This window comes from Phaethon lepturus, unplaced genomic scaffold, assembly GCF_000687285.1.
Source record: "Phaethon lepturus isolate BGI_N335 unplaced genomic scaffold, ASM68728v1 scaffold14789, whole genome shotgun sequence".
NCBI classification, from domain to species: domain Eukaryota; kingdom Metazoa; phylum Chordata; class Aves; order Phaethontiformes; family Phaethontidae; genus Phaethon; species Phaethon lepturus.
In genome coordinates this window covers 2,061-13,475 of record NW_010564251.1, presented here as the reverse complement: position 1 = coordinate 13,475, position 11,415 = coordinate 2,061, and the positions used below count along the sequence as shown (strand labels likewise).

General features: G+C 36.5%; 1 protein-coding gene across 1 annotated transcript in view; it reads left to right on the top strand.

The window, feature by feature from the left end:
• ATP1B3 (ATPase, Na+/K+ transporting, beta 3 polypeptide) overlaps window positions 1-3,145 on the top strand; it is a gene marked incomplete at its 5' end in the record, with an annotated part of 17,399 nt that extends 14,254 nt beyond the window's left edge. The window contains one exon of the mRNA XM_010294821.1: window positions 2,058-3,145. Within this exon, the coding sequence (XP_010293123.1) occupies window positions 2,058-2,228 (171 nt within the window). The remainder of the gene's footprint in view (window positions 1-2,057) is intronic.
• Window positions 3,146-11,415: the final 8,270 nt, after the last annotated feature.

Below are 11,415 nucleotides of genomic sequence, written 5' to 3'. Positions count from 1 at the left end.
GAAAGAGAGCACTGCTTCCCTAAGAAACACAAAATACAGCATCCGTAGAACTTGACATGTCAGGAGGTAGTTTATACCGAAGATGAGATTAAGAACTTTTCTAACAAAATTCCTGCCTTGCTGCTATATTGATGGCAAAGGAAAGATTATGAAAGGAGGGTAATGAAGTCAGGCAAAACTCAATGCTATTCCTTGCTTCACTTAGGTGATTAAGAAAAAGCTTTACATTTTTACAATTAATTAAAAAAAAAATTTGGTAGTTTTTGGGTTCACTGTCCTTTCACGTTCACTTTGTCATGTGGGATAGGGGCTATGGTTTGAGGGATTCTTGCTTATGTGAGGCTCGGTTCTCTTAACATTAGTATATTGTGAAAAAGAAGAGGCAGTAAGAAGAGTTGTGAGAGGTTGAGGTATTTGACTAGGTCTCAAGAGACTGGACTGATTTCTTGGGTATACAACAGGATTTTTCTATTGTATCAGTGTGGAATTGTTGAATTACTTTATTCTATAAAGGAGTTAAGAGGATTCAGCTAATCTTGCTGCTCTTGTGCTAAGGTAGGAGATGTAAAAGTACTAATATCTAGGGTTTCGTGGTCCAGAATGGTTATTTGCCTTTTGCTGCTCAGCACAATGAACCCAACTCCCAGACCTTAGGGAATGTTACCTTTTTAAGATGATCTGTAGTGCTTAATTAGGCTGCTAATTCTCTTCTCCTCCTCTCCTCCCCCCCCAATTTTAAATTGAGTAAAAGACCATTCTGATATCATCTGTATTCAAAACATCATAGAAATTCGTGTACCTATCTGAAAAATCTTGGTAATGAGAAGATTTCCCTGAGGAAACACAGGAATTTTATTTCTGATTTTTACAAAACTCATTTAGTACCTCCAATGTGGTATGACCCTTACAACCAGAGAATTTTTTAGGGTGCCTTGCTTAGCTGCATTTCCCCCTCCCAGTTTGAAGTTCATAGGAGCGCAGGAAAATTTCATATCTAGTAAAATCACCATCCAATGAGTTATTTCAATCTAGTTCTTACTAATAGTTCACATTAAAGATTTTAGCACATCAGCTTCCATGCCATCTTCTTCGTAAATGAGACTTTAAGTATCCTGTAGTGCCTTGTTTGATAGAGAAGTAGAGATGATAGCCTAAAAACCAGAAATGTATTAAGAAGTCTCTTAATTTAATGAGGAAAAAAATCTAACCCAAAATTTTGTTCAATTAAAATTTAAGGCTTATGCTTTTATAATAATATAGTGGCATATTTAGTCCACTGGCTTATATGAATTTTTACCCAGAAAGTAAGTGATTTTGCTTAATCAGCAGTCAGCAGTATTGACCTAAAAATACTTTATGAATATTGGATGAATTGCTGCTTTAACACTGCTTTAACAGTGTATAATAAATAAACTCTTATTTAACTCATAGGCACATTACAAGAGAATTCAAGTTGTCCTAATTGAATTGGACTTCAGAAGTAACATTGAGTTGACCAAAAAAAAAAATTTGGTATTAATTCTTAAATTTTAATTTTTATTATAGGGAATGGAGTCAAGAATTGTAATTGTTCCACCAAATATGATTGACCAGGATACTGTCAGAACGTTCAAGGAAAGGTTTCTGTGTAAAGCTATGAAACAGATAACACATTTTAGAATGGATTGTTGCTGAACAAGTAAATGGGATAAGGTGGAAGGGAAGCTAGTTTCCTAGTAGGAAAGTAGGAAGGAAACATACAATTTCAGAGACTGTTTCAGGTTGAGTTTTCTAGAAAAACTGGATGCAATGTAATAGTAAGGGGTAAAGTCATATGCCTTTTGAGGATACTGCCTGTGACTTGAGTTGTGTTTAATGTATTAGTTAAGAATGGTATGAAGAATGTATACCTGACTTTCTAACTTGAAAAATGAAGTCTGAACTTGAGTCAAACTGGCCTTTGAAAGGCTGGGTTCTTAATTAGCTTTTTTTTAAACTGTTCTGATGGATGAAATGTTAATTTAAATGCTAACTTACTCTGATATCTCAAATATTTTCCCCATCTTTCTGTTTACTAGGCTCACTATTTACAGCCTCTAGTGGCTGTTCAACTAGCAATTAACTCCAACAGTACCAAAGAAGAAATAGCAATTGAGTGTAAGATCCTGGGCTCACCTAATTTAAAAAATGAAGATGATCGTGACAAGTTTCTGGGACGAATTGCCTTCAAAGTTCAGATGACTGAATAGCAGGAGTAAAAAATTCTCCACAAAGTAAACATTGTATTGTCTGTTTTGTATCAGCTGGACATACCATTCTAGGATATGAGACCACCTTGGAGAATGTTAAGGTGGTTTATGGTGTTCAGGGTAGCATAATAATATGCTTCCAAATTGTATGTTTAAAATCCCTCAAAATAAATGCCTATCCTGCTTCTGCCTGCCCCATTGGAACAATGTACAGACTATAGTTATGTCATAGGGACCTGTAAATAGCTGTTTTCAAACACATAATAATGGTGACCTTTGTCCTGTTCTAAAATGTGGTTTTATCCCCCAAGTGAGTGTCTCAACCTAAATGTGCTGTGCTATGTAAATATTGTATTGATTTAACACTGGTTTAACTGTCATATCTCAATGCTGACACAGTTATAGGGATAAATAATAAATGGTACCTGATTGACATAGTGACTTTTTGTAAAAGTAAACACCTCCAACGTAAATTGTGTGTATGGGAGTGGGTGGGTGGATGGATGGATGGCTGCGTGGAGATGCCTTAAATTGTAGACTGGGTGGCGTGGGAGAATTGAAATGGATTTTAAGAGTTGGTATGGACTTCTGAAAGTAAGTGCTCAACTAGTACTTTCTTGTGCTTGTCACTGTGCAAGTATTGTGTACATGTAATACTTGGTATAGAGTTTGGTATTCTAGCTGAAGAATTGCATCCTTCTTCGTGGTGTTAATTGCTTGCGATATGTGGAGCACAAATAAAAACTAGACAATATTTTAAAACTTTTTAGTTCAGAAATACCAATATACAACAATTTACATTGTTAGGGTCCTGGTAACAGTTGTACAACAGAGCTGCTTAAAAGAAATGGCTTCGCTATTGTGGGAACAGGCTTTCATTTTCCAATTAAAAAATTTCCTGAAGAAACTCTGTTTAAAAAAGAGAAAAAAAGGATTGTCTTGATTAAACATTCCTGTTTAATTTATATACTCTGTTTCGTTGCATCATTTTAACATGCTTCACATCTTCATCTCTTTCAACTTGGATTTTATGTGTATTTTCTTATCATCCATTTAGAAAATTGGTGTCATCAACTGCTTCATAGGAATATCCTACTGACTTGGAGTGGGTTACTTGTGGTTTAACTGAAATATTTTTGTTAATCCAGTTGCTAAAATGACTGCAAATAGACTGGTTTATTTGTGACTGCTCCTCACATTAAACCAAGCTGACCCATTATACTGAGTTACAACTTCAGCAGTTGTGCTGACATGGGATTTATATTACTCTTCCCCAAGGTTTTTGTTTGTTTGTTTTGGTCGTGGTTTTTTTGAGCATATGATCCACATTCTGATGTCTTGTCAATATTAAAGACCACAGCAAATCAGCATTTGTGTAAATACCTGTATGTTCTGCTAATTAGGCCTAAATTTGTTACTGAACATGCTTTTATGCCTAATTCTTATAGTGGTTTTTAATATTTTATTTAAATTAAATGAATGATTACTAAAATTCGAGATCCAGTCTTAATGCCCGGCTTTGAAAATGTTTGAGGCCAGTCTAAGCCACAGTAGTGCAAAACTTTAACACTTTTGGAAGCTTGCATTGGTGCACAGGTGAGGGAAGCTGCTCTTAATAGGACTTGAACAGTGTCTTGAACCTCATTAAAAAAGATTTATACTGCTCTGATACCATTCAGCATGCTTTTTTGTTGTCTGCAAAAGAAAAATTGTTGTTCCTACAATGTGCAGTGGGTACTTCTGTAATAATAGCATGCATTAATACTGAATAAGAATGTTCTTTCAAAGTGTTCTGTTACTAATGTGTTAAATCATGCACTTTTAGAGCTGGGATACCTGGGTTCTTGAAGATATGACTAATTGCTTCTCTGTATATTAATACTGCCTGGAGAGTATTTCAATAGTCCTGAGGAAACTTAAAGTGTAGATGTCGCATCTGAAGATGCAAAGGACTAGCTTAATGTAAAAAAAATTTCACATTTGTGTTCACTTAGGAATGGTTAGAAATTCTGGAGAAACACTCAGTTTTCAAATGAGCTGATTTTTGCAACAACTTCTCTTTTGACTTATCTATATAGACAAAGCATGAAATGGCAACTCTTCACCAGCACTTTTCAGACAGGTAGAACTCAATAAACTCCTGTTCTCCCTAGATTTTGTAGAAGTGTTGTTTTTTTGTTTTTTTGTTTTTTTGTTTTTAATCACATAAGGATTATCAGTTGGGGGGAGGGGGAGAAAGAAAAAACTTCTGAAAGGGTTTAGCTATCAAAATTAGCATGTAAAATGTATGTAACTAATTAAACTGAAATATTTCCTCATTTTTATTTCTGCGTCTTAAGAATTTAAGTAAATGATCTAGTAGTTATTTATAAACAGGTGTATTGACTATTAGGACATGATAAAATTATTAATTTTCTTCATGTGAAATTTACAGTAAAGATTCCTTGGACTTAAGTTATGATTAAAGATTTAAATTTACTACCTTGTTACCAGAAACTTGAAATGTTTAACTTTTATACTGGTAAATACTTACTTGTCTTATTTGGTGACTTCTAGTGCCTGCGAATCTGGAACAAGGACTTTTAAACATTGAAATTGCCAGTTGTTGCAGGTGCTGCTTCATACCACTATGAAAACCTACTTGTATCCAATTCAGCTGAGGTACCTTCTTCTCTATGCCATGCCCCACTCCCCCTGCCACCTCACACATGAACACACAGACATGGGGTTAAAGGGGAAGCTAAAGAGAAGATTGTTAAGGGGCAAAATTAGCTGAAGGTTTTATTTACATTGATCAGGCAGTAGATAAGGTGGTCCCTTAAGGACAGATGACATCTAGCACTGACAGGCAATTACTTCCTGCTGGGGATGATGCTGTCTTTAGGACACTAGTAATGAAAACAAAGACACCCTTTCCTTTTATACTGAACTGTCTTTAGTAGTTCCCAAGTGGTAGAGAGACAGAAATCTGGATGCAAATGAAAAGTAGAAGGGAGAGTTGTAGACTAAAGGAGTTGTGAATCTGTGCAAAGACAAGAGTTGGGGGGGCTGTTGCTTTTTGTTTATTTAATCCCCTGCACCCTGCCTCTCTGTCAGTAGATTTGCAAAGGAAAAATACATTTCTGTGACCAAGCTCTGCTGACTGATTTCCTACAATGTTCTAAATGCAACGTGCTTGGGAATCTGGCACTGAACCTGGATCTTCCCTATTTCACATTTTTTTCTACCTCTCTGTGAAGCTTACTCATCATAACTTTTGGCTATAGGAGACAAATAGAGCTTGAAGCTGAACATGAAGTTTTTCACACTTAAACATTCAGACTACACTTCAGTCTTCTTATAAAATGAGGTGGGTCTCCTGTGACGGAAAAAAAATTGCTTAATTCTATAATTTAAAGCTTAACTGAAAAATACTAGATTTAGATACTAAGAGTACGTGGGCAGCTCTGAATACAGATTTCTAAACCTCAGAATGCTTGAAACTTCAATCTTAAGTTTATCTTTTTGCAATTATTCAGAGCTTTGACTTCCCTGCTAGTGAAACATTCATCTTCTTGCTAGTTAGGCACTTTGTTAAAACACGTTGGCATTCATGCTAAATCTACTGTTAAATTACTGAAGCCTTTTAATGAATTTATATTAATATGTTTGTAGTCAGTATACCTGAGAACTAGTACTTTTTCTCTTCTAGGAGAAATCATTCTGTTAATACCATCTACCATGAAAAATCTTTAATTTAGATTATTTTTTTGGCATTGTATTAATAGAATATTCAAGGCATAAATGTCTTCAGAAACAACTGTTCAGTTTTGCCCATAGGTCAAATCTAGCTCTGTACCTGTTGAGAGTAGAAGAAACTTCACCTTACAACAGGCAGAATTCTGGTCTCCCTTTGCTACAAGCTGTTGCAAACTTGGAAATGGTCTGAAGCCACTATGCTTTTGACCTGTGTTGTACACTGGGGTAATATAATTATTTTACTCAGTTCAGCCCACCCTCTACATCAATACTGAGTTGTTTTTCTGGTTTGGTATTTATTTTTTTCTTTTAGGTAAAAATAAAGAATACATGTGAGGTTTCCTTCCACTTCCTTTACTTCTAAAGAATATGCTTTCTGTGTTGGAAGCTTTACTTGTATTAGCTATGCTGAGAGGATAAATAGGTGAACCAACTTTTAACCTAAGCTGTTTCATATCATGAGTCTTTGACCTGATGCTTATTTTGTCACAGGTGGTGTTGGGGTACACATGAAAAATGTGACTTATTTTACCTTAGAAGTTACCTGACTCTGAAGTCAAGTGTTGCTGACAAAGATTCTGTCATAGAGGCTTGATTTTACAGTAGTCTTAGTTGCCCCGCAGTTAAAATACATAGAGTAAATGTCATTGTCTTGCTAAAAGAAGCATTTTAATACAAAAGATCAGAGTGGGTTCCTCTGTAGGATACTTGCTATCGTTTTCCTTCCTGTCTAAATGGGAGGGAAGAAAATCAGAGAAAAGCTAAGCTCAAATTTCAGGTTATTGCAGTTTGAAGTCTGTTCATTTTGTGACTGTGATTCTTAACGTAAAATCAGTGCAACATGAGGGTTATCAGAAGCTTGCATGTCACTATGTAGTTTGTTTGGATCAAAGAGCTCTAATAATGACTAAAAGTAAGACTTTTTTGTCTCTTTAAATCTCAGGCAAGCACCTAAAGAAGCCAACAAAGGAAATTTCAGTTATGTTCACTAGCGTGTACTTAAATCTTTTTATGTGATGCAACTCCCAACAGTGAGTATTGCATGTAGCTGTGGAGGCAGTGCCTCATTTTGATTTTGCATTAACTGAAGGGAATTACTAAGAGTTTAATCTGCATTTGGCAACAATTCCTTTAAAGGCCTGATAGGTAGCGATGTATTTGAAACAAAAAATGTAATCCTGTATTTTATTTTAGAAAGTATACTTAGGTATGTGTGTTATGATTTAGGATTATAATCTTTTGAATATGCTTTACAGTTGTATGGAATAAAAATGTGTCCTTCCAGTACCCAAATATTCTGTGACTTGTGAGCATACTAATGTTATTTCTATTTTTCTGACACAAGAGAGCCCCTATGGTGATAACTCCTGCAGGGTTTATTGTCCCTAACAAGGTCTCTCTTAAACCTGCTGTGGTTATAGATTCTAACTTCAGAAACTGCCATTTCACTCCTAATTACAAATGGGACAGATGCACTTACTTAACACTTCAAATATTTTAATGGCTGTTACTTATTACCAAGTTGTCTGAACATTTCAAGTGTTCTTGGGAATGAGAAAAAGCATAATGCATCAGAGCTTGGGTGAGTTTTAGTGTAAAGAATGGTATTTGGTTAACTCCTGACTTCTTTTTGCTCCTTTTGCCTTTTAAGTTTAGGGAGAGGTTAGCATAGAATTAGCACAGCATCTGCAATTCTGAAAGTTTTTCTCTAAATTTGTTTGCATTTAGAAATTTAAACACTATGTACAAGTGGTAGTAAATTTCAGCCCATTTGGTTTAAATTTTAGTTTAAAACAAATTCATAGGTAAGGTATAACTGGTTACAAATCTTAATGTATTCCTACAAAAAGTTGCATGAGTGGCTCTGCCTAAGACTTTTCCCCTGGTCCCCCCACCCTCCATGTTTCAAGTGACTGAAGCCCAGCATAGTGAGACAACAAAGTAGAGAAGTTTAGCTGCTAAAGGAAGTGAATGAGATTCTTAATCTGAATCTGATTCTTGACTTGGTAAGAAAATAAGAGAAAATGCTTCTGAAAAAGTAAAGCTGAATTCAGATAAATTTCTCCAGGTGGTTGGGAGTGTCACTTCCCTTGCTGTATTATATGTATGTCCTTTCAGTGGATGCTGCATGGATGTATACGTTGCATGCCAAGAGCAAGTACAGTCTCCTGAGGCCAGCTATACAGTTTCAACTGGAGGAGTTTGTGGCCATATTGACTTCCAGGTTCGTTATAGTGCAGTCTCATCTTCAGGCTTACAACCCTTGCGCTATGGAAGAGAAAGGAAGTTATGTGGCAGGAGGATGTGAGTTTTGAAAGAGGGTAAATGTCCCTATAGGTAGTTCCCTCAGTCTAGCTTGATGGCTCTGTATGCTTATGGATTAAGGAAACTTTTTCCCAAAGGTAACACAGTAGCTGTTAAGAAAAGGAGGATGTAATGTGGACTGGTTGGGAACTAGGGGGCTGTCAAGCACAGGACAGGGAAGGCTTGTAATGCTTCTGTGGATTGTATAGTAACTTCCTTGTTGGGTAGAAGGAAGCTTCTTGAAGCTGTTAAGAGACTGTTGGGAAGGTCTGAAGTGGATTATATGCAAACCAACAGCATTATGGATAGGAGAAAAGATAGAGAGGTAAGATATAATCTGTTTTGGTGGGTTTTCTTATTTTAGAGTAGCTGTATGATCAAATATTGGCCCCTTTAGTAGCCTTTTTGTGCAATGTACCACATCGTTTAGAAAATTATACAGAAAAAAAGAGATTAAATTTAGGAAAAGTGGCACAACTTACAGGATAAAGGAATATATTTTCCCAGTGTAAATTGCAGCTAGAACAGAACAGGTCTAGATTTCTATCACTTAAATAGTTTTCAAATGAAAGATGAGTGAAGCTGACAGGCATAGAAGGGTTTTCACTGAGGTTCAAGGTGATACATCAACCTACAGGTGAACTCTGAAACACTTCTTAATTTATTCATTATCTTAAAGGGTACAAAACCAGCAACCAGTGAAGAACAACCTTCAGAAGTTACTGACCCCAAAGCAAGAGTATACCAAAATCCTTGTAGTTTTAAGGGTTTACCTATAGTAGTAATATCCTCACTTAAAGCCAAGGCATTTCAGAAAAATAGTAAAAAAAAGATCATTAGGGGCATTGTAGTAGTAAGGTAGAAATTATACTGGAATGGCAGGACAGGACTGATAACTTGTATTAAAGAAACAAGGTAAAATAGCTGTTGGTGAATATTACTGGATGTCATTTGGACTTAATTATGGGAAAAGTGCTGTAGGGTTAAATTAGTAATCAGTTATCAAGATTGTATGGTATCAAGTACAGGTCATGTTAATGTCAAAATCGTATCTAAGTCTCTTATAGATTTTTTAAGGTGAGAAAGCATTATTCCATTAATGCAGGATATAGAATGACCAAAGAAGATACGGGAGGCAATAAAAGCACTAGGTCAGAATAGGTAGTTGTTCTGACCACTGACACAGAATACATACGTACTGGTATACAAGTCAGATGATGGTATGTATTGTGTTTGCTTCAGCCATGCGTAAAACTTTCCTGATGTCTTAATAACAGAACTGGGGGAGAAAAAAAACCAAAACAAAACCAAAAACCAAAGCCTTTCTAGGTTTGTTCTTAAATAAAAAAAAAAAAAAAAAAAGTGCTCTGTAGATCTTGAACTTTAGCATAGTTTGCAGTTACAAGTGTCTGCAGGCCCACCCAAATAACTGTGGTCAGACACCTTAATCAGATCACAAATTTGAAATGTACACACTGTAGAATGTGTCTTGTGACTTTTAAAATCACTATATCAGAGTCCTGTTTCTCATGTGGGAGAAGGAAGATGAAGGAATAGTCATCCCAATTTTTTCTTGATACTTCCCCTCCTGTTCGAAGATTATTTCTGATTAATAGTAGGAATACTTCTATTTTCTATCTTTCCTTTAGTAGTGGTGTTTAGCTCCCCAGCTGTTCAGGTTTGGTAATGGAATAGATAATATAAGAGTATCAAAGATTATCTTTGATGAGAGCTTTAGTTTCTGTAAGACCTTTACTTCCTCAAAGACCTTCAATATATTGCTAGAGTTCGGGAAGATATCTAGAGAAGACAGCTTTCTTCTCCAACATAGCCATGTGGTGGGGCAAAAGAAAAGATTTACAGATCACTAACCCTGTAGTGTTTTATCATAACACACATAAGCCCACATTTGAGGTGTTAAGTGGTGGTCTTCAGGAAACTGCAGCCTAGAGAGATTGAGGAGCAGCACACAGGTCAGTTGTATATGTAACAGCTTGCTGATTTTTTGACCGTTTGATCTTTTTAAAATAATGTGTACAGTATCTAGCTGAAAATAATAGGTATGATTAGTGATCTGGGTGCTCCTAGTGGTTTGATGAATACCTTGAAAATTAAAGTCTGTTTTTCTTTGTCATCTGTATTTTAGTGGATCAATGTAGTAGTTGTCTAAAGACACGCTTCTTGCTGCGGTGTAACACAGTCAAGCAGAAAGCTGCTGCAGTGGATCTCGTGTTTCCAAGTGCCCCAATGTGTTAAAGTAGGTCAGAAATTGCATAAGATGCCATTACTGGAAACTGCTGTAGGCTGCCTTGCATCTAAAAACTCAGCAGTGCAACTAGCAAATGCACTCTGACAAACAGAAATGCAGCCATGACTTCAAATATGACAAGAGAGCTCCCTGAAATCTCCCTAGGACATGAATGGCTGTTGGAATTGTGAGATGTCTTTGTCTCTTGAGTTCATGTTCCTGCTATCTGCTGAGCCAGTTGCCTGCCTGGCTTGTCAGAGGTTTCACATTGTTTTTGTCTGTGGGGGGCTCAGGCACAAGGCTCCTTAACTTGTTCTGGATCACAGAAGATGTATTCTGTATTTTCCTGCTTACCAAGCTCCTCTTAAGAACAGACATACATAGCACAATGAAAATCATGTGAAGTTAAGAATCAATAATAGCCCTTCCACTGACTGAACAGTTGCTGGTGATTAATAATGACCAATGGGAGTCTGTGGAGATAAGTGCAAAAGTCTTTGCAGTTTCTTCATGCAGGAGCAGCCACTGCTGTTCAGTCTAACACTAACGTACCCTGTGGCACACTGCGCAGAGTATAGTGCTTGCGTTTTCCCTCTTTTGAAGCACTGTTTCATAGCTGCAGCACAGAGGGGGAATACATGCCTAGGTATCGGAGTTATGTAGTATTTTACCTTCTTTATAGAGTTACAAAAATGTGAAAATGGAGTAGGAAAAAATAAATTCTGGAATACATAGTATTACCTTCAAAAGCTTGTTAGTGTGCATTCTTTATCCAGCGTATTTGCATCCCCTACCCACAAAACCAGACTCACTTGGTTAGCAGTGTCTGTTGGCCCACTGTTTCTGTGCCCTCGTACCTCTTCACTACCTTGGGCAGCATCAAGAACAAGGCATGGG